The sequence below is a fragment of the Lissotriton vulgaris genome, chromosome 1_2 (genome assembly GCF_964263255.1).
Source record: "Lissotriton vulgaris chromosome 1_2, aLisVul1.2, whole genome shotgun sequence".
NCBI classification, from domain to species: Eukaryota; Metazoa; Chordata; class Amphibia; order Caudata; family Salamandridae; genus Lissotriton; species Lissotriton vulgaris.
In genome coordinates this window covers 119,073,546-119,097,314 of record NC_141686.1, presented here as the reverse complement: position 1 = coordinate 119,097,314, position 23,769 = coordinate 119,073,546, and the positions used below count along the sequence as shown (strand labels likewise).

Here is a 23,769-nt window from a genome sequence, read left to right as displayed (position 1 = left end):
TGGTCTCGGTGGGGATCCACCGGAAGATCTTACGTAGCATGCGCAGGATGTTGAAGCACGACGAGGAGACGGCGTTGACTTGTCTGGTCATGGAGAGGGAGGAGTCCAGGATGAAGTCCAGGTTGCGTGCGTGGTCTGTTGGTTTGGGTGCGCTGCCTAGGGCGGGGGGCCACCAGGAGTCGTCCCAAGCAGCGGGTGAGGATCCCAGGATGAGGACTTCCGTCTTGTCCGAGTTCAGTTTCAGGCGGCTGTTCTTCATCCATTCGGCTACCTCTTTCATCCCTTTGTGAAGGTTGGCTCTGGCGGTGGCAGGGTCGTTGGTAAGGGAGAGGATCAGCTGGGTGTCGTCGGCGTAGGAGATGATGTTGAGGTTGTGCTGGCGTGCGATGTCTGCGAGGGGGCTCATGTAGACGTTGAAGAGGGTTGGACTGAGCAAGGAGCCTTGAGGAACGCCGCAGATGACTTCGGTGGCTTCAGATCTGAACGGAGGGAGGCGGACTCTCTGTGTCCTTCCGGCGAGGAAGGAGATGATCCACTCCAGTGCCTTCTCCTGGACTCCGACGTTGCTGAGGCGTTGTACTAGGGTACGGTGGCAGACAGTGTCGAAGGCCACGGAGAGGTGGAGGAGGATGAGGGCCGCTGTTTCTCTGTTGTCGAGCAGCGCTCGGATGTCATCAGTGGCTGCGATCAGGGCGGTCTCGGTGCTGTGGTTGGCCCGGAAGCCAGACTGTGAGGGGTCGAGGGATCCGTTCGTCTCGAGGAAGGCAGCCAGCTGCTTGTTGACGGTCTTCTCGATGACTTTTGCAGGAAACGGGAGCAGCGAGATGGGGCGGTAGTTCTTGAGGTCGGTGGGGTCGGCCAATGGTTTCTTAAGTAGGGCGCTGAGTTCGGCGTGCTTCCAGCTCTCCGGGTAGGTAGCGGTGTCGAAGGAGTTGTTGATGATGTCCCGCAGGTGGGGTGCGATGACAGCGTCGGCCTTGTTGAAGACGTGGTGGGGGCAAGGGTCGGTCGGAGATCCGGAGTGGATGGAGTTCATCGTGCGGACTGTGTCTTCGGTGCTGATCGGAGTCCAGGCGCGGAGGGTGGTGGTGGGGGGCGGTGGTTCGGTCGTGGCGTTCATCGGTTGAGTGCTGAAGCTGTTGTGTATGTCCGCGATCTTGTTGTGGAAGTAACAAAGCAGTCTTAGGCTAAACTCCTTTGGCATGTGAAGCCAGCTGTTTTACCACATATAACCCCTTGAATACCAAATAAAAGGAAACCACACAGGTTGTTATGAAAATAAACAAGATATTTATTACTAACAAAACACCTCTGAACTCTTTATGAGATCAGAGGGCTAAGCACATGACAAGACTCTTAAGAAAAATATGTTAAGTTGCACAAATTACAATGGTGCCCTAGGGGCATGACAAACCATATACTAAGTAAATGGTATAAAGAAATCGATAGAGGAAATGAAGATGTCCAGAGGCTGTAGGATCGCTGGGACTACACTCCCCTAACCTTAGATAAGGAGCAGGAGGCCCACGGGATGCGTGTGCAGAGAGTGAACTCACACGCGAGATGTGGGACAAAGTCAACGGAAACTACAAATTACGAAAAGGTAAGTAAAAGACAGTTCCGACTAGTCTATATCTATAGTACTATTATAAAGGAAGAACTTTGAACCTTTGAGGCGGGTAAACTCAGGAACCACAGCGCCAATCCACACACCCGATACATCGTTGTAATTGTCAGGGTGTGCAGATGGACATAGGCTATATAAATTAAAAAAATATAAGTTATTTTAAAAATTGACGAGAAAAAAAAATTAGTCCCATGGAAGTAGCGCCGGCCGCGATGTGCATGCTGACATCAGGAGCGCGGGGAGGAGCGGCATCCAGGAGCGCGAGGAGGAGCGGCGGACATGAGCGCGGGGAGGAGCGGCGGACAGGCGGGGAGGAGCGGCGGACAGGCTGGGAGGAGTGAAGAGGAGCGGAGGACAGGCGGGGAGGAGCGGCGGACCGGTGAACTCAGGAGTGCGGGAAGGTGCTGCGGATGAGGTAAGGCTCTGGGGGACCCACGGACAATGTCGGGGCGGGCGGGGGTGCTGAAGCCAAGGTCGGGACGGGCTGCTACTCCGGGAAAACCACGGACAATGTCGGGGGCGGGCGGGGGACCTGAAGCCTGATTGCTCCCGGACAAAGTCGGGACGGGCTGCTAGTTAGGACTAAAACGACTTGATACCTGGACACTAGGAGAGTCAATCTACCCTTGAGCACCGAAATGCTCTCGTTACCTCACCCACGGGCTGCGGGTGCATAGGTGTGAAAGTGTGTCGGGTTTCCGTGTCGAAGTCTATGGAGCCTTGAAGAAAGATGCTGCAGGTGACCAGGAGGAAGCTGTCCGGAGCAATCCAAGGGTGGATCGAGGAAGATGAAGACCTGAAAGCAGAGGGAACAATGTTCAAGTCACTAGCCAGTGACCTGAGTGGAACCAGGAAGGAACCAGATGCTGTTGTCGCGATCAGGTGAAGAGTGGACGCTTGACTCTGCAGCCACGTGGACCAGGAGGTGTCTTCGATGACCGGGATTGAGGCACAAGCTGTCCCACGCAGGCTCTCGCTGTCGGCGGTGTTGGTTCCGGATTCGGCATCAACAGGCCTTGGCAAAGGCAACCCACGCTGTGAGTGGAAAGGTCATCCGGTGCGGTCCAGGAGGGTCCGGGGTGCTTCTCCTTTGCAGGGAAGCAAGGGCCAGTCTGGAGCAACCAGACCAGCGATGTGGATTTCGTGGATCGTCGTCTAGGAGGCCACTAGCCAGCCGGCAAGTGTCCAGACAACGCGTCGAGCAGCAATCAAGCAAAAGGGCCCCACGCAGATCTCGTGGATGCTGGATGGCTGATCTTCTGTGCAGGAGCTGCTCGGGGCTGGGGCTTCTCAATCCCCAAAGCACTTTCTCGAGGATGCCTCTGAAGTCGTGCTGGAAGTGAAGTGCAGTTTCTCCAAGATGGCCAGTCCCACGTGTCTCGTCGCACCCACGGATCTCAGCTGTGCTGCAGATGTAGTTAGAGGTCGGTGAGGTCTGGAATTCCAGATTTCGTCGGGCTCTGAAGTCTGGTTCCAGGCAGGAAGGACGACAAAGTGAACCGCTAGGATGCTTGATGGTGCCTGCTTGTGTAGGGTGGTCACTCCTTGGCCACAAGGGAGATTTTCTTCAGTCTTCTGTGGAGCAGAACGTCGAAGTCCAGAGTTTGTTCTTATGGATTCAATTCAGGATAATCTAATTTGGAATGGGACCAGCTCCTACCTTTATTCTCATAAAGGGGGCTGTACTGCGACTAGGTCCCTCCTATGGGTGAGACCAGGAAGGGGGGTGGTCACAACCCCTATCCTTTGTCTGGTTTCGTGCCAGAGCTGGGGCTGGAGTGCCCCAGCAAGTGGTTTGAACCGGGGTATGCACAGGGACACCTTGTGTGCCCCAGGCATGTCTTATTCCTTTCAGCCTGACCTACCTCAATACACAAAATTCTGTCTGGGGTGTTGCTAGCACCTCCCAAGGCAGGAAACCCTTTTTCCAAGCCTCCCTCGCTGGGAGGACTCCCAGCATTAGAAGGTCAGACTTGTGTCTGTGGTGGCAGCATCCATTTTGTGATGCTGAGATTCGAGTTAACTTTAACCGGGGTTCACAGTTACATACATGTCGTGTCCCTCTAAATGAGTGGAATGCTACCCCCGTCGCCAGAACTGGCGAGGGGATAGTATTCCAATTCGTATGACACCTTACTCGACATGTTTTGATAATTCTATGCCAAAGTTAGCAATAACTGCGAGGATTATAACACACTTAAGAGTATATGGTATAGCGTTATCATGGAAACAGCTAAAGGACTTGGTTCCGAAAGCTGCAGACAGGCTCAGCTCATGCTAGAGCACCATCTCTCATAATTCCAAGCACTCTGCCTCCAGGATTGTTAAGGCCTGCCATAGGAGTGACTTATAGGAGTATATGTGTCCATTTTAGGGTTAGATATAGGTATACTATATCTAAAGCAAAGGGTCAATACACCACCTTGCCCCAGCTGTGTTACCAGCAAGTTTTGTCTATTTAGATGGCCAGCCAGGGGTGGCACAATACATGCTGCAGCCCCTGGTAGGCCTTGGGTGCACTTATGCCCTGGGTACCTATGGTACATTGTACAAGGACTTACAAGAGTGACCCAATACCAATTGGTAAATGCACCTAAAGTACATGGATGTCAATTTAGAGAGACAACAGCATGGCTGATTAGCAGGCCCACAGCCAGGGAAAGTCGTAAACCAGTGAAGCAAAAAGTAAAAATCTGGGGTGACCATAGGATTGCTGACCCTACTCTCCTACATGCGTCACATTGTAAAGCCCTGCGCCACATGTGGGTGTTCTGGCACAGGGGGGGGGGATCGGGGGCGGGGGGGGGGCGTTTCGGCACTGGAACGCCTCGGAAAAGTGGCTAAGTGAAATCTACAAGATTTCACATCAGTCACATTTACGGCCATGCTGCATCAAAACCCTGCGCCTGCTTGAAGCAGGCGTAAGGATTGACGCAGCATGTTAGGCATAGGGGCACCCTGAGCCTTGCTGGAGCTGCGCAGCGCTTGTGACGCGACTCCAGCAATGTGCCGCCTTTCCGCCGGGGGATGCGACACGCAACTGCCCATCCTTGCCACACAGTGCGCCGCATTGTAAATGCAGCGCATCAGCGGTGGCTCACAGGTGGTTTGGCGTGTCGCAGCTGTTCTTGCGCATCCCTGCTGATTAGCAGAGATGCGCCAGAAGTTGTAAATCTGTCCCTGAATCGGTAGCTAGTATGTAGCAGTGTATGTAGGATGATTTGTAGAGACATTTATTTCAGAGTTAATTACTCAGTAAAAGCACGTTGTTATAAAAAAAGGATTCAGAATTGAAGGGTACGGTGTGCTGAATTCAGTGCCGATTTTTAAGACAGCCTAATCCACTGGTCATCCGTGATCAGACACGGTAATCACCCACACGGGTGATTAGCTATGTTCTATAAATCGACATAACCTAACGAAAGTTTTTGTTTTAGGGCATTTTCCTGCAGATGTTGCTGAGACGGAAGGATGAATGTACGTATCTTCTGCACCTGTGCAATCAATCCATATTTCTATTTTGCTTGCAATTTCTACTACAAAACGGAAAACCCGTCACAAACCATGATTTGAAAAAAAATGGTCATGTACTGCTTAGCTGCATCTGTAGTAGACACTCACTTCTACTCCCTCCCTGTGCCCATCCATATAAGGAATGGAAGTATGAGCATAGAACATATGTGAAAAAGTGAATTGGGGAGTCAAAAGAATAAACGCAAATGTAGGATAGGTAGAGGCCAACCAGAATGATCTCTAAGCTGTCTATGTTCTTCCTGTTTAAGGTAGCTGATTATGACACCTGCTGCATGGAGGAAGAACTTTATTTTTATTACATAGGATTCTGGAATATCAAAAGAGTGTAGTTGATTTTTGCTGCGATCCCTGACATGAGGGATGGCGGAACTTCGAACGTTTACACTGCTGGTCTTTTTTCAGTGATGCATTATTATACCTTTCCCAGGTTAATATAATGTTTCCTTTCTTTTCGATAGGTAATTCAGAAAGTTTCCAAAAAACTTGAAAATGTTAATCTCGACTCACAGAAAGATATTATTCAGCCAACTATTAACTCTCAGGAAGATACAAATGTTGTTCAAGGGGATATCGTGGAAAAGGTAAAGAGAATGACATAAGTGTAGGAATGTAAATATTATTTGTGAAAAGTTTTTATTGTGACTGTTTTCATAAGCGATGCAATCTTTTAAGAAATGTTACAATTTGAGGCAAGAAGAGTCAAATAAACTTTTATTGGGAATTGGGTATTTAGAAAAGCAATAGGGGCGCAGGAAGCCACAACATTTAGGGGCCTATTAGGATGGCGGGCCACACTAGCGCTGCTGGGACCGGCCACCAGTGGTGCGGTGGTCCCGCACCGGCAATTAGGATGCCACCGTGGCAGTGGCATCTCCCATCCACAACATTGTGGCCGGCGGTGCACACCGCACCACCCGCCACAATGCTGTGCCTGCCATGTTGTGCATGCAAATGCAGGGGGGTGCCATAAGTACCCCCCCATATGCACCTCCCACCCCCACCTTACCTCCTACCCACCTTACCCTGGGGACCCGCAACGGGCGCCCACATACACAGACCGCATGCCTTTCCATGCCGGCAACGCCGCAATGGAAAGGCACTTCGCCGCATGATTTGTAATATGGATGGTGGTGTCTTGCAGACACCGCCACCATATACAGCCCCTTTTCCGCCAGGTCGACTCGTCGACCGGCGGAAAACTGGTGGACGGTCTTTCCGTCCACCGGGGTCCCCCCACCATCTTAATATGGAAGCGAAATGGGATGCGGGTGGAGGGTAATGTCGGGTGTATCGCCACTGCCATGCGGGCGGTGGCGATTCACCCGACATACTAATAGACCCCTAAGACTGGAGCTAAAACTAGTGGAATCCCATATTAAACGTAGAATGAAATGAAAGGGCAGGGAAATGTGGTATGAAACTGCCAAAGGGAACTTATTACCCCTCATGGAAAGTACAGCTCCAAATATGCAAGTGAATATGATATCTGAAAGAAACAGGTTAGTGTTAGATTCCTTACCTTAGAATATCCCCAGGCGTCAGACTGGGTCCGGAAAGTTTTCATCAGCAGTACCCTTGCGCGTCGCTAGGCATCACCTGCGGCTCCACGTCCGTCGTCGGCATCATGTTCGCCGGGATGATGTCGTCGGAGTACTTAGAAGCCGCCCTCGCGCGCTGACGTCAGTTCTTCTTTTTTCCGTGCCAGCAAGCGCAAATCCGGTCGGAGCGGTACTCCAGTCAATTTTTGACTAACTTTTTGATTTCTTTTGATCACTTTTCGAGTTGACCCTCAACTCGCGTTGCCGCGAGGGATGCCTGGTTTTAAACCTTGCGAGGACTGTCACCGCCTGATGTCGGTGACAGACCCCCACCGTCAGTACCTTTATTGCCTCGGGCCGACCATGATGACAAGTCGTGCCCCGACGCCCGGGCCTTGACCTCGAAGGCTAGACAGGAGGGGTCACGTAAGCTGCTCGAGCTCCGGCAGTCCGCTTCACGCCGCTCGAAGTCCCGGTCGCAGAGCCGCGGTCATCGCCAAACGACGAGCCAATACCACTCGTCGGGCTCCAAGTCCTCAGGTAAGTCGAGAAATTAAAAAAATTAGTTGAAGAGGCGTCATCGCTCTTCCGACCCCCCCCCGACGCTCGCAGGATGCTGCTGGGGATTCGGGGGACACCGCCCACGCTGCTCCGTCAGAGCCGCAGGTGCTGCGTCCAGCTCCATGCCCGCCGGTCCCTTGGCTGCATGCGACACCGGAGGAGGTCAGCACTTTCCTCACAGCCATGAGGTCACGCTTTCCTCCGTCGGAACCTGCTGAGGCACGTTGGGGCCTCGCGGGTCCGAGTGGGAGCCCTAGCGGACCGGCGGCTTTGGCCCCAGAGCCGTCAGGTGCTTCGGCCCCGGCGCCGTCGACGACTCCAGTCCCGACGCCACAGGGCTCCGCAGGATCCAGGCCTGGATCAGGGCCATTGCCAGTTGACCTTACGACTCCTCCGCTGCTGCCGACCCCAAGGGTGTTGCTCCCGGCACTGTCTCCGGACGATGTCGACCCCAGTTTCAGCCCCGGTCCAGGTCCGGCGTCGGACCGGCGCCGCTCGGCGCCTCTCCGGCGCTGATGGGTGAGGCCTTCACCCTTGACCCAGCTCCATAACTTTTACCTGATTATCAGGAGATGGATGATGAGGAGGACTGGGAGGGGTCTGAGGACCCTTTGACACTGTAGTGCCAATTGAGTCAGGGCTGGGCAGAAGAGCTAAGGGAGGCCAGTGGTCTGGACACTTTGCCCGACACTGGATTCGTCTCTCCTCTCTCAGTGGCTTCGGAAGAGGGGGCTGCTTACAGCGTGGTGTTGAACAGTGCCGCCAAGGCCTTGGCTCTTGAGCTCCCTGTCGTGGCCCTGAGGACTAACCTCCTCACTGAGGTGCTCAAACCGCAGGCTAGCTCCTCGGAGCCTCTACTGCTGTTTAACAAAGCCCTCACTGACGTTCTGCTGGGCACCTGGTCCAAGCCCTCCACAGGCCTTCCTGTGGATCAGAACGTGGCCCGATGCCACCGCCTGGCTCCGGGCGACCCTAGATTTCTGTCTGTGCACCCATCCCCGAGAGCCTGGTGATCCTGGCCTCTACGCGCCAGAACGCATTCCTAACCGCTCCTCCGGATCGGGAATCCAAAAGGTATGATCAGTTTGGAAAGAAACTGTTTTCCTCTCTTAGTTTGGGGCGGCGGTCTTTCAACACCGCCTGCCTTTTGGGCCATTACACCCACTCTCTGTGGGATACGGTTGTGGACGTACTGCCACAGTGTCCGGAGGAGGCCCGGGCAAAGCTCGCCCAAGCCCTGGTGGAAGGGCGGGATGCATCACGGTACTCAAGTAGATGTGGACTTGACACCACGGACTCGCTGGTAGAGCGATTGCGACGACGGTGGTGGTTCGCCGCCACACCTGGCCGAGGTCTGCCAACTTTTGGAGCGATGTCCAGCCCTCGCTCATTGACATACCCTTTGATGACAGTCGCCTTTTTGGCGACAAAGCGGACAGTGCGCTTGAACGTTTCAAGGACTCCAGGGCTACGGTCAAGTCCTTGGACCTAGGCCAACGCCAGCAAACTTCCGCTTTTCGCCCCTTTGGTGGCAAGGAAGGGGCGCCCCCACACGTCCAGCCGGCCACAGGCCGCAGAACCAGTCTCAACACAGTCGCAGACGTGGTAACCGCCGTGGAGGTGCCGGGGGACAACAGCAGGGTCAGTCCACATCCGTTCCCACAGCATCTGTCTCTAAGCCTTCCTAGTCCAGCATTTCAGGCCCATTCGACGCCAGTGGGGGCAGGGTTCACCATCACCTCCTCCACTGGCGCACCATCACAACGAACAGGTGGCTGCTGCAAATAGTCTGAAGAAGTTACTCCCTCCCCTTCGAGGCGACCCCTCCAGCCATGCCACTGCAGTACCACCGCCTGTCGGGGAATCACTTGAAACTTCTGCTGAAGGAAGTTATGGCCCTCTTGGCCAAGGGGGCCATCGAGCATGTTCCTGGGCCATAAGTAGGACATGGTTGCTATTCCCACTACTTGTTGAAGGCGGGCTCGCCCCAAACAGTAGTCTCCCACCTCCAGACTACGGCCGACCTCCTGCTCTCGCTGGGGTTCTCCATCAACGTGCGGAAGTCACACCTGTGCCCCTCTCAGAAGCTCCTTTTCATCAGAGCGGTTCTGGACTTAGCGCTGTTTCGGGTTTTTCCCCCTGAACAGCGGGTCCGGAATATTCAGGGTCTGATTCTGATCTTTCAGCCTTTATCCCGAGTTTCGGTCAGGTTGACTCTGCGGCTCCTGGGGCTGATGGCGGATGCGGGCTCTGCAGTGGGACCTGAAGTTTCAGTGGGCACAGCATCAGGGCAACCTGTCCGACCACGTCCTGATCTCGGAGGGCACTGTGAGTCAGTTGCAGTGGTGGCTCACAAACCGCGATTGGGTCAGCAGCAGATCTCTTTCCCTACCCCAACCGGAGCATGTAGTGGTGACGGATGTGTCCCTCCTGGGATTGGGGGGCCACATGGGAGAGAGGGAGGTCAGAGGCCTCTGGTCTCCCCCGGAGGCAAGGCTCCATATCAACCTTCTGGAGCTGCGACAATCCGACTTGCACTGAAGGCATTCCTTCCCTCTGTCCGGGGAAGTGTAGTGCAGGTGTTCACAGACAACAGCAGCCCCATGTGGTACTGCAACAAACAGGGCAGGGTGGGGTTGTTGACCCTTTGCCAGGAGGCTCTGCGCCTCTGACAATGGCTGGAACACCAGGGCGTCACCCTGGTGGTTGAACACTTGGCAGGTTCCCTGAACGCCAGGGCGGACGAACTCAGCCGCCGGTGCATGATGGATCATGAATGGCGTCTGAACTCGGACGTGGTGCAAGGTCTCTTTTAGCAGTGGGGAGAGCCTTGGTTAGATCTATTCGCCACCGAAGAGAACGCGCAATGTCATCAGTTCTGAGCGTTGGAATTTCCAAGGCTGCACTCGCTCGGCTACGCTTTTCGTCGCGAGTGAAGCTGCGGTCTGTTGTACGCCTTTCCGCCTATACCACTTCTGCCCAGGGTGCTGAAGAAAATCAGGCAAGACCGGGCCCAAGTCATCCTTGTGGCTCCAGACTGGCACGAAGATACTGGTATGCCGAGCTACTCAGCGTGTCAGTCGATCCCTCAATTCATCTGCCTCTTCAGGAGGACCTTCTGTTGCAGCAGAAGGGGACGGTCCTCAACCCGAACCTGTCCAGTCTCCACCTACATGAGTGGAGATAGAGCAGCGACAGTTGAGGCCATTTGACTTGCCTCCTGAAGTCTGCGATGTGATTCTGGCAGCCAGGCGTCCCTCCACAAAAACGGTATATGCCTGCAGGTGGAACAAATTTGTGGCATGGTGCGCAGCAAGGCTGTGGCTCCACTCTCTGCCCCCCTTTCAGAGGTTCTCCTCTTCCTTCTTTCTCTTGCCCAGCGAGGCTCTGCTCTGGGTACTATCAAGGGCTACCTCTTGGCCATTTCAGCCTTCTTAAGGCTTCCTGATCAGCCTTCTCTTTTCAAGTCCCCTGTTGTAAATAGATTCTTGAAAGGAATCACACACATGTTCCCTCCTGTTCTCTTCGTGATGCGTCAGTGGGACTTGAATCTTGTTCTAACGTATCTGATGTGCGCTCCTTTTGAGCCACTTAATAACTGTTGTCTTCGTCTTCTGACTCTTAAGACTGCATTCCTGGTTGCCATCCCCTCTGCCAGGAGAGTGAGTGAGCTCCAGGCTCTATCTTCTAAATCTCCTTTCCTCCCTGTCCATCCGGACAAGGTTGTTCTAAGGACTCGTCCTTCTTTCCTGTCCAGGGTGGTCACAGCCTTTCATATCGGGCAGTCCATCACTTTGTCCACCTTCTATCCGCCCCCGCATCCCTCGAAAGAGGAAGAGAGGCTCCACCGTATGGACCTAAAACATGCACTCTTATTCTATCTGGACCGCACACGCCAGTTCCGGGTGGACGACCAGCTGTTTGTTGGTTACTTGGGCACAAAGAAGGGACGGCTGGTGGACAAGCAGACCATCTCTTGGTGGGTTGTCTTGTGCATCAAGGTTTGCTACTCCTTGGCGAAAAAGGAGCCCACTGTTGGGCTGCGCGACCATTCCACTCGGGCCACGGCAGCTACTACTGCCCTGGGTCAGGGAGCCCCCTTGCAGGACATCTGCCAGGCGACTACGTGGGCCTCGCTGCACACGTTTGCTAGACACTACTGCCTGGGCAGCCATGTCCGGAGGGATGGCTTTTTCAGCCGTTCCGTTCCCCAGGACTTTCTGGTGTGATCTTGGTTCGCAGACCCACCACCGGGGTTGGTATTGCTGGGGTATCTATTCTAAGTTAAGGAATCTAACACTAACCTGTTTTTTTCAGATGCACAAGTTACTTACCTTCAGTAACGATATATCTGTAAGAAACAGTAGTTAGTGTTGGATTCCTTACCGCCCACCCATCCTCCCCGTTCTGCGAACCAATATCTAGGGTTAAGGACATCCCTTTCAGGGCCATAGTTTCATGGCACCTGTGTCGGTTTCTATCATGGCTCTGCGTTCCTGGAGCAGAAAGCTATGTACAGAACTGACGTCAGTGCGCGGGGCGGCGTCTAAGTACTCTGACGTCATCCCGGCGATCACGACGCCTATGGCGGACGTGGAGCCGCAGACGCACCTAGCGATGCGCAGGGGTACTGCTGACGAAAATGTTCCGGATCCAGTCTGACGCCAGGGGATATTCTAAGGTAAGGAATCTAACACTAACTACTGTTTCTTACAGATATATTGTTACCGAAGGTAAGTAACTTGTGCATTATTTCTCCAAAGCCATGACAACCAAAACATAAGCTAGAAGAGGTGCACACACCCTGGGAGGAAGGGCCCTTACAACTAAGGTTAGAGAATAAACAAGCATTTGCAATGCAATAAGTCTCGCATTTGCGAGAGATAAAACTATTGGCATTGTAAATGGCAATGTCTGTTTTCTGCATTTTGGTTTGTAGTGGAGTGGATGTTGTTTGGAGTGGAATTATGTTAGCTGTGGAATTGTGTGGCGTGGAGTGGATTTCTGTAGTGGAATTATGTGACATGTTGAATAGATCGGGGTGAGAGCTGCAAAAATTAGAGGGATAGATCTTTATGCATGAAGTGGGTAATGAACACTAGATAGAGGAGCAGAAAGAGTTTGTGAGAAAGATAGAAAGAAGAGGAGAGCAGGCCACAGATGCATAAAGAGTACCAGAAGAGATCATAAAATGCGGAGGAGAGTGTGGGTTTGACACAGGAAAGAAAGTGTGCTTCAAGACCTGAAGTGAAGTAATATGAGAGTGGTGGGAAGAGTGCAGAGAGAATGAGAGAGAGGTGCGAGAGAGAAAGAGAGATGAAAAGGGGTACACCCAGAGGTTGGGGGGAGGCAAGAGGTGGACTTTTGCACAGCACGAGGTGGACCAGGAAGGTAGCATGTGTGAGCAGGCAGAATAGAGAGGAGATAGGGAGTGTGAGGGAGTAATGAGAGGGTTTGATGGAATTGTGAGGTGAGAAGGGGTAGTGGCAGTGTGAGGAGAGGGGCAGTGGGCTGTGTGGGAGAGAGATGACTTGGTTGATGCATAACTGTGTGGCATTGAATACAATTATGCTTAATGGAATTATGTGTCATGGTGTGCAGTGCATTTATGTGAATTGCTGGTATGTGGTACAGAGTGCATTTATGTGGGTTGTTTTTATGCTGTATTGAGTGAGTGTAAATATGAAGGGTTTAATTATGTTGCACTGTGCGTTATTATGTGGAGTGTAATAATGTTGTGTGGTGCTGAGGTGGTGGTGCTGTGGTGGTGCTGCGCTGTGCTCAGGTGCTGCTGAGTTATGTTGAGTTGTTGCTGTGCTCAGGTGATGCTACAATGATGCTGAGGTGGTGCTGCACTGATGCTGAAGTGGTGCTAAGCTGGCGGTGGTGTAAGGATGCAAAGGTGGTGTTCTGCTGATGTTGAGATGATGCTGTGCATCTCAAGATGTTGTGCTGCACTGGTGCCAAAGGGGTGCTGTGCTGGTGCAAAGTGATGCTGAGGTGGTGCTCAGATAGTGCTCTGTTGGTGCTGAGTAATGGTAAGGTTTATTCTAAGGGTTGCTGAGGTGGCCAGGAGTGATGCTAAGATGTTGCTTCGCTGGTGCTGAGTCATGTTGAGGAGGTGCTAAGGTGGAGCTGCACTGTTGTTGAGTGATGGAGAGGTGGTGTCTCACGCTGCTAGCTACTGTATCGTTAAGGTTGAAAATAAGACATGAAAAGGACTGAGTGCACTTCAGAGCAGGTTCCCTTTGGAAAATAATTGAAGATCTGGGAGTTGAAAGCACATCTTATAACTGACACACCGTTGTGTGTGCACGTACATACTTTTATAGTTCTTATGACATATGGATAAGACCACCTTTAGGTTATTGAAACAGCAGATAATTACAGTGGAACTGCTGCTGTCATAAGCGAGCTGTGCTGACGGGAGGCGAAAAGGGAGGTGGGTGAGAATAAAGGAGGGGTTAGAGAGATAGACCATGAAAGGCTGGTATTGGGAATACAGGGGGGCTTACTTGGTGAGCCCCCCAGTACATGGAATTCTACATCCAACACCGGAATCAGTGTTGGGGTATGATTCCAAAATCTTTGATACCAAACATCACTACTTTCAGTTCAGCCAATATTTCGTTAGACATCTCATAAATCACTTGATGTCCACTATATGTATAAAATGGCTGACTGCACTTAAAAATCCTGGAGAATCGACTTCTGGATTTTTAGGGGGCATCCTGCCTTCAGGATTGAAAGGCCTACCTTAGGGGTGAATTATAGGATTTAAGTGCAGTGACCTCAAATATAAGGAAACAAGAACTTAGCAGATGTATTTTACAAAAAATTAAAATTTAAAACACACGAATAATAAAAGAAAGCTGCAAAGCTTTTAACATGCTGACTCCAATTCTGTTTTTAAAATAAACTTCCTGTCAGCTGAGTGCATTTTGTTCAGAAAGTGCGGCTAAGCCTGTGATTCATTCAGTTAATAATAAAATAGTCGGAGGCTTATAAAAAACAGTTAGGATGAAGCAGTCAATGTTAAAAGGTATGTGTTACCTTCTTTGCAAGGATACCCTAACGTATTAGATCTTAATAACAAACTGATGGCTGACAGGTTGGGGGAAGACAGTCTTCACTGCAACAGCAGCATAACAATGTTATCTGTGTTATTATACCTACCGAAAACATTCTCCTCACACCAAAAGCATTTACATGAAATCACCCATTTGTTCTGGGAATACGAGAGAGCACTTTAATAGTCACAAAATCGAAGCAAAATAGACTGTATTTTGTAAAAATCTAGTACATAATATTTATCATCAAGGGGTGTAATAAAAACCAAAATCATGGCACGGCTGCTTTGTGGCAATGTACGAGTGCATTGTGGAAAAGATAAGATGTGTGCCAAATCCAACACTACCTCTTCCTCGACTGCAGACAAGAACCATCTGTAGTTGTTTTATTGATGTTTGTCTGCTGAGGGCAAAGGGGGCAGTGCGGCCAGCGGTAATCAAAAGCTCCCCATGGACCAATATAACTCCTTTACAAAGGCGAACCCTCTGCTGAGATTGACAGAGGCTGCCATAAGTCAACCACATGCACAGGAATTACAGAAGAGCAGACATTGGGCCCCATTAGGATAGCGGGTCGAAATCCACCCGACCGCCATGGAGGCTGGAAACAACCGCCCGCCGGTACCGCGGATTAACCGACGGTCAAAATAGGATTATCTGCCAAAAAAGACTGACCGTGGCGGTAGCGGGCTAACAAAAACCGCTTGACGTGGGCAGAGACGTTCAAAAAACAACCGCGGCGGTCAGAAACGCAGGGGAAAACTCACAACCCGGCACAAGCACAGCGGAGACACAGCACGGGAAATTAGTATATCCCCGATGGTCTCGCGGTATGATACGCTGTTTCCGACCGCCGCGGTCGCAAACAGGAGTGAATAGGAGAGACAGCAGGAGAGCTGCAGCATAGCTACAGCAGCGGATCAAACATGAAAAACATGGCTGATGATGCCAACACACCGCAAAGATGGCAAAACTGGCACAAAGTAAAGTAGCCATGCCCCAAAAATACACAAATCACATAACAACTAAAAAACAGATCCCCAAAAACATTATACAAATCCATGGACTACACCCACAACACACCTGACATCAAAATACCATTTGGACACACCCACACAGCTGAGCATAAAACCAGCCCCTTCACTGACCTCAATCCTTTGCAACACTCCAGAAGAGAAGGCCATACACCACATCTGACAGGAGAGGCAAAATAACACAGCACACACCCACCACCACCACCACTACCACCATCACAACCACCATCACACTAGCACCAACAATCCCCCACCACACAACACACCTCAACACCACGCCCACCACACACACCCCTGCACCCACAAACACTTCATACACCACACACCATGGCAGCACAGAAAATGCCAAAATTCACAGAGAGTGAGTTGACAGTCATGGTCAATGAGATAGTGAGAGTGAAACCACAACTGGCCCAACAGACACCATTAGCCACAAGGACACAAATATGGGAAAGGATAGTTCAAAGGGTCAATGCAGTAGGGACCACCCCGCGATCCAAAAAGGAGATCATGAAGCGGTGGCATGATCTCAAGAGGGTTGTCAAAGACAGAAGAAGCAATACCCGGGAGCTGGCTGAGAGGACTGGCGGTGGCACTCCCATTCCACCAAAAATATTCACACCATGGGAGGAGAAAGTGCTTGTCATACTGCATCCTGAGAGTCTCACAGGAGTAGCCGGGGGAATGGAGGCTGGTAAGTACTGTAGAATGGTGGATATCTGACTATGGTTGCCCTCATCTTCTGCCTAGTGTTTTGCTGATTTTCGACATAGTTGGCCTGGGATCCTGCTATTCAGGACCCCTGGCTTCCTGCTCTCTCTGTTAAAATGGACTCCATGTACCTTAGGTACATATCTAATTGGATACTGGGTCACCTTATCAGTCCCTGCACAGTGTACCTTAGGTATCCAGGGCATAGGTGCACTCAGGGCCTACTAGGGGCTGCAGCATGTATTATGCCACCCCTGGCTGGCCATCCAAAACTGACACAACTGGCTGATAACACAGCTGGGGCAAGGTGGTGTAATCACCCTTTGCTTTAGATATAGTATACCTATATCTAACCCTAAAATGGACACATATACTCCTATAAGTCACTCCTATGGCAGGCCTTAACAATCCTGGAGGCAGAGTGCTTGGAATTATGTGAGATGGTGCTCTAGCATGAGCTGAGCTTGTCTGCAGCTTTCGGAACCAAGTCCTTTAGATGTTTCCATGATAACGCTATACCATATACTCTTAAGTGCATTATAATCCTCGCGGTTATTGCTAACTTTGGCATAGCATTATAAAAACATGTCGAGTAAGGTGTCATACGAATTGGAATATTACCCCCTTGCCAGTTCTGGCGACGGGGGTAGCATTCCACCCATTTTAGAGGGACGCGACATGTATATAACTGTGAACCCCATTTAAAGTTAACTCGAGCCTCAGAATCACAAAATGGATGCTGCCACCACAGACACAAGTCTGACCTCCTGCTGCTGGGAGTCCTTCCAGCGAGGGAGGCCTGTACAAAGGGTTTCCTGCCTGAACCAGCTGTTGTAGTAGAAAGGGAATAGCACACCCTGACTACAACTCTTAGCAAGGTATCAGTAGGAAAACCCATAGTTTAGGTAAGTGCACCACTTACACCTCACTAGAAAGCATGTCTATCACAGGAGAGACCTCAGTGATCCCCCTTGTGAATAGTGACCCTCCACAGGTCCTTTCCAGATATGCAGCACTCAGCTTCCAGGAGATGAGACAATTGTGTACCTTCAGGAAACTGAAACAGGGTTCTAACCCTACCCCTCCTTTGCTGTTAGGTCTCTTAGAGTCATATGATGCTAGAAGGGCTTCTAACCCAGGCCCATTTGATCCTACAGATGGAAGCATGCCCTCCTTAGAAGGTGACCCTGAATCTAACCTCCCTGAAACAGAAGATGTAGATGGTGAGGAAGATGGGAACTCCTCTGATGGCGAGCTAGACAATGGTCGAGTTATAGATAGATGATACTTTATTTGATTTAAAAAAATCATAAAAGGGTGGACTTATCACCATGCAAGCGACATTTACATCATAAAAAACAACCCAAAATCAACTTTAAATCAAGTTAAAAACTGATGTCGTAAAATATGCAAAATTAGCAGGGAGAGGTCTAAAAGGAAAAAGAATAAAAGGAATGGTGTGAATTCGTTCTGGGTGCACGTTATTTATTACTCATGATAAGAGGGAGAGAAATAAAAAGTATGGGAGAATAATAGTAGTTCAAACAGGGGGCACGTTATTTTTAACTCGTGATACAAAAAGACGACCATTTGGAGAGGAGGGTTATAGTCAGCAGACTTACCAGGGCCAACTTAAGCCTACGTGAGGATGGAACTGGGGGAGCCCCAAACCCATCCACAAGCAGGCCTAACCTTGGGAATAGACGAGTTAGGTCTCACCCCAGAGGCTCTACTAGATCTATTCACACCCATGTCTCTCAGTCATCTTCTCAGAGAGGGATGACATCCCCTTAGAGAAGAGAACATGAAGCAAAGATGAAGGAAGTGAATCTGAGGATTGAAAGGGAAGAACTTGTTCTTGCCAAAGAGAAACTTGCCTTTGCCTGAGAGCAGAAAGTGAGTGGGTTAGAGCCCACTGGTGGCAGCATTATCCCTAGAGATAAAGACAGGAGTTTTAATACTAGACACCTGAGTAAAATAGTGCCCTCCTATAAGGTAGGAGATGACAACCACAAATGGATGACTGCTCTGGAGAGGGCCTGCACAGTACAGCAGGTACCCCAGAGTCTGTGGGCAGCTATCATGTGGCTCTCCTTTGAAGGTAAAGGTAGAGATAAGCTCCTCATTGTTAGAGCTGAGGATGCTAATAATTACCAAGTCCTGAAAAATGCACTGATTGATGGGTTTGGCTTTACAACTGAACAGTACAGGTTGATGTTCAGAGACACCCAGAAAACTCAGTCTCAGGATTGGACTGACTTTGTTTATTGTGCCACTAAGGCTTTGGAAGGCTGGTTACTGGGAAGTAAAGTTACTGATTACACAGGATTGTATAATCTATTTATGAGAGAGCAAATCTTAAATAATTGTCAGAACCAGTTATTACACTAGCACCTGGTAGACTCTGATCTGACCTCCCCACAAGAATTGGGTAAGAGGGCAGACAAATGGGTCAGAACCAGGATTAGGCCTAAGAATCAGGGCGGTGACCAAAAGAAAGAATCAACCAAGCCTCAAGAGAAGGGTGGGAATAAATCAAAAGATCAAACCACATCAGGGCCCCAACAATCCTCTGACGGGGGTGGGTCCCAAAATCCTTCCATTACCCAAAAGAAACCTTATTGCCATACCTGCAAACCGGTAGGCCATTGGAAAACTGACAACAGTTGCCCCAAGGCCAACAATAAGGAAAACATTCCTCCAGGTAATACCTCCTGTTACTACTAGTAGTAATCCCCCAGGTGGTGGGAGTGCCCCCAAGAATTTGGTTGGGTATACTTGGGGAACTCAGGTGGACTCTAGCCTAACCAGGTCCTCTACCACAGATACTCTTGTCTGTGAAACTGGCATGGGGTTTGCCAACTTCACTGCTTATCCCAACACTTTGGACAAGTACAGACAGGAGTCCTTCATCAATGGTCTGAAAGTTGAGGCCTATAGAGACACAGGGGCTAGCATCACTATGGTGTCTGAGAGCCTAGTCCCCTCAAGGCAACTTATACCTGGAGCCACATACCAGGTGACCAACATTGATGGAGTGCAGAGAGATCATCCCATGGCAGTGGTAAATCTCAGCTGGGGAGGTGTCACTGGTCCCAAGAGAGTAAATTGTAAATTGATACTTGTATAGCACACTTCTCACCCGTAAGGGTCTCAAGGCGCTTGTACGAATACCGCTGTGGAACCCATCCTGGCTTTCCCTGTGAGGCGCCTACTCCTGGGCACCCCCAAGGTGGAGGCCAGGCATCCTTAGCGTTGTGGGGGCCATTGTGGAGATTAAGCAAGCTATTGCCCTGAGTTGCAGAGTGGGACTCCATGATTGGAATAGGCACCGAGGAGAGAATTATCAGGTCCGTGGAATTTTGAGCCCAAGACCCGCCGAGGCGGGGAATTGAACCCTGGTCCCGGACTAGACCTCTGCATCAGGGTCTGCCACTCTAATCATTGAGCCACACTTCTCCACTAGAGTGGCAGTGTCATCAAACTTGCCTGTAGATTGTCTACTGGGGAATGATTTAGAGATCTCAGCCTGGGCTGAGGTAGAGCAAGAAACCCATTTTAAAATGGTAAATCTCCATGGAAAGGTTAGTGGGGCTGTGCTGGCCACAGCCCCAGTCCAAGATGTCCTCCCTGAACAGGTCAGGAGGGCTGTGCCAGTCTCAGCCCAGTCTCAGACAGATTCCTTCCCTGAACAGGTTGGCAGGGCTGTGATGGTAACAGTCCATACCCAAACTGAGTCCCTTCCTGAAAAGGTTGGTGGGGCTGTGATGGCCACAGCCCAAACTCAGACTGATAATAGTATTGTGAAGCCTGAAACTATGGATCACTCAACTCAAACAGAGAGCATTGAGGAGGAAGAGAAATCTCCCTCCCACCAGACTGTAGGAAAGGATCAGCCTCTTCAGGGAACTATTCTGACCCCTTGTGAAGAAACTGCCCCAGAGGTAGTCAGGCCTAGCCTGGCAGAACCCCTGATGTCAGTGGACCCTTCCAAGGTGGGACCCAGTCTGGAGCAGGTAACCTGCCCCTCTCTACCCTGCCTCAGTCAGCCCAGGGCTGTTGAGGTCAAGGAGGCCAGTGGAGCCCAAAGGGCCCCCTGTCCAAAAGAACTCCCCAATCAGCAGATTAAGGGCACCAAAGCTAGCAGTCCTAGCCAGGTGAAAATAAAACACACTCCTGAGGGATCCCCCTTAAACTTAGTTAGGGACCTCCCACAGATGGACACTGTTGGGCACAGCCAAACCTGGGACCTAAGGGCCCCAAACCTGACCTGTCCCTCCAGTAAGCGAAACAGAGGGACCCAGCCTACAGCTTTAGGTAGCCAGAGGGTGACCCTGAGAGCACACTGCAACTCAGTCCTGGAAGGAAAGGCATATATGGTGGATAGCGATTGGAGGAAGTTAAGCCCAACATTAGTGGAGTCTCACTTCAGTACTCCATCCCAGCACCAGCCTTTTACTTTGCCAAAACACACCACGGGTAGAGATTCCCTATGGTGGAGACCCTCAGATACCCTTAGGGTGAGGGATTGCTTAGTGGACCATGAGATAGGGGGTAACCATGCCAGTGCATGCACCTCCTCATATTGCCACTCAGGCAGGCTTACCTGGTCAAGGATAGCCTTATCTCCTTTCGTTTGGGGGGGCAGCCCCTTTCACAAGTGCGGTAGCCATTGGCATATGGACATGTGTAGATGGCGGTGGCAAGCTCTGCTGTCCAAATCGGGGACTACAGCCAATGGGTGCGACGATCGCGGTGGCATGATACAGTTTTGAAAATCGTGGTATGCGTGTCAGCCACTGCGGAGGCGGTCATTGGATGATTTTCAACGATGCACCATCGCGGTAGCGCACCCCGGGACCCTGCGGTGCATCACCGCCATGGAGCATTGCCTACAGCCAATGGGAGCAATGATCGCGGTGGCATGATGCAGTTTTGAAAATTGCGGAATGCGTGCTCCGCCACTGCGGAGGCGGTCAGTGGATGATTTTGAATGAGGCAGAACTACACAACCAATTGTTGCAGCTTTGCACCTTACAAACGACCCAAGGGGGCTATAAATCTGTGGGAGTAAGCCTCACATTACCACTGCTCACAGAGCCTGCTGCCTGGGACCCTCTCCGGCTGCTGCCTGGGACCCTCTCCTGCTGCTGCCTGGGACCCTCTCCAGCTGCTGCCTGGGACCCTCTCCTGCTGCTGCCTGAAGTGCCTGCTGCCTTGGACCCTCTCCTGCTGCTGTGTTGGACCCCTCACCACTCACTTCCAACACAGGTGTTCCATGGCCACAGGGATGGCAAGGACAGAGAAGATCCATGCCAGTCCATTCATAAGCGAGTAGCTGGAGGTCCTGTTGGACGAGGTGCTGGCACAGTACCCAAGGCTGCATGGTGGCCCCAATATAGTGGTAAATCATTGTCGAGGTAGCTGTAGGGCAGGTGGGGTGTCAGACATGTACTTGTGCTGCTGCATGATATGCCTGAGGGTGTGGGGTTGTGTCATACACTGACACACAAGCTGCCTCCGGGGCGAGGGAGTGTGTTTGTCCCAATGTCACTGTTTTACCTGCCTGCAGTTCTATGTGTGAATGGTGTGTGTTACATTATCAGCCATCAAGGGCCACAGGATGTTGGACATGTAGGTGCCAGATAGGAATTGCTTTGGAGATTGTTTCTGTGTGCCACTGTTGGCTGAATCAGTGTGAACCCAGAGACTAGGCCCAGTGCCTGCACACAGTGCTCAAAACACACACATATATAAATGTGATGTATGTAATGTGCAGACATGCATGGGACTGGTGATGTCTGCAAGCCAACGAGGGTCTTCAGTGCAGTCATCCTGCATGTGTGTGTGATTATCTGTTACCCTGTACGCCCTCATGAATGCATGCAATCACATGGTTTTGGCCCATGCAGAGTGCCCTTGTGAGGTGTCTCCCAGTATGTGATGTTGGGAGTTTACAAATGGTCATGAGTAGGTATCTTGCTACTGTGGTGATAGATGTTGGTACATGACACTGTGTGACTGATCATTTCCCCTTCTTCTCTCCCATACCTGCAGCTCAAGGTACACATTGCAGCAAAGGTGCGAGCCCTGGGGGTCTCCAACAGACGATGCACACACTGCCACAAGAGGTGGGACGACATGAGTCGGCTTGCAAAAACCATGGCTGAGATGACATTGGGCATGATACCGCGCACTGGACGTTTAGCACGACGCAACATGACTCCACTGATGGTCCGCATATTGGCAGTGACTCATCCTGAGCTGCATGCACGTCTGAAGGAGCATCGGCAAGAAGGCAGGGGTGAGTATTTGGGGAGGGTGACTGTGGCTGGGAGTGGATGCATGTGTACAGGGCCTGTTGCAGCAGGGGACCATGTGAAGTTTGTGTGGTGGAGCTGTGCTGTGTCATGTGAGTGTCTGCTGGGATGTGTGCCAATGTCATGCATTGTGACAAAATGCCCTTACAAAGGTGACCCTCCCTGATGTTCTTCCTCAGATGTGTAAAGATCCACATGGTACTTCAGCATTGGTATAGTGTGTGGAATATATAAGGGTGGGAACAGCAGGGTCCACTATTATTATTATTAATATTTAAAATTTTATATAGCGCGCAGTTACCCTAGGGCATCCCAGCGCTTAACAGGACACCAACAGATAAAAACAGTCAGTCAGGTGCAATCAAACAGGGAACAGATGTGTTTTCAAACATTTGCGAAAACGCAAAGTGCAGGTCTCAGCGCGCAGTTTTAAAGGTAGGGAACTCCAAAGCCTTGCTGTGTTCACCGAGAATCTTCTCCCGCCCGTGCATGCCCTCTTTACTCTGGGGACTAGGAGGAGATGTTTCTGGTCATAATGCAGCGTTCTGTTCGCTTTGTATGGCACTGCTAGATTTCTCAAAATAGGGGTTCCTGTCCCCTGGAGAATTTTGTGGGCTGTACAGAGTGCCTTTAGGGCAGGTCGATTCAGAAAAGGGGATGGCTTGGTAGTTTAGTCTGCCCTGTTCCCATGATGCACTGGGCCAGGGACAGACTGATTTGCATATAGCCAGGTTCTGAGCTGGGATGGTGCAGTGAGATAAATAACGGTGATGGATCAAGCCCTGATCTTTGGACTGGGTAAGAGTGGTCTGCTTAATTCAGACACTCTATTCATCACCACCCCCTTTTCTGAATCGTTTTTGGCCACTATAGGTGTGGCAGGGTATACTCAGACATGAGTCCCTTTCTCACTGCACCATCAGGATTCAAGCAAGCCGGGCCGAAGACGGCTGAAATGCCAGAAACCGGTCCCCGGTAGCTTGTCTCCTTTCTGGTGAAGAATTGGCTTGGTAGTTTAGTCTGCCCTGTTCCCATGATGCACTGGGCCAGGGACAGACTGATTTGCATATAGCCAGGTTCTGAGCTGGGATGGTGCAGTGAGATAAATAACTGTGATGGATCAAGCCCTGATCCTTGGACTGGGTAAGAGTGGTCTGCTTAATTCAGACACTCTGTTCATCACCACCCCCTTTTCTGAATCGTTTTTGGCCACTATAGGTGTGGCAGGGTATACTCAGACATGAGTCCCTTTCTCACTGCACCATCAGGATTCAAGCAAGCCGGGCCGAAGGCGGCTGAAATGCCAGAAACCGGTCCCCGGTAGCTTGTCTCCTTTCTGGTGAAGAATTGGCTTGGTAGTTTAGTCTGCCCTGT

At 51.0% G+C, this 23,769-nt stretch overlaps 1 protein-coding gene across 1 annotated transcript in view; it reads left to right on the top strand.

Annotated features, from left to right (window-relative positions):
- LOC147734664 (uncharacterized) overlaps positions 1–23,769 on the top strand; it is a 5,992,067-nt gene that overhangs the window by 5,384,368 nt on the left and 583,930 nt on the right. Inside the window, exon 39 of the mRNA XM_086952471.1 lies at positions 5,620–5,742. Coding sequence (XP_086808597.1) covers positions 5,620–5,742 — 123 coding nt within the window. The remainder of the gene's footprint in view (positions 1–5,619; positions 5,743–23,769) is intronic.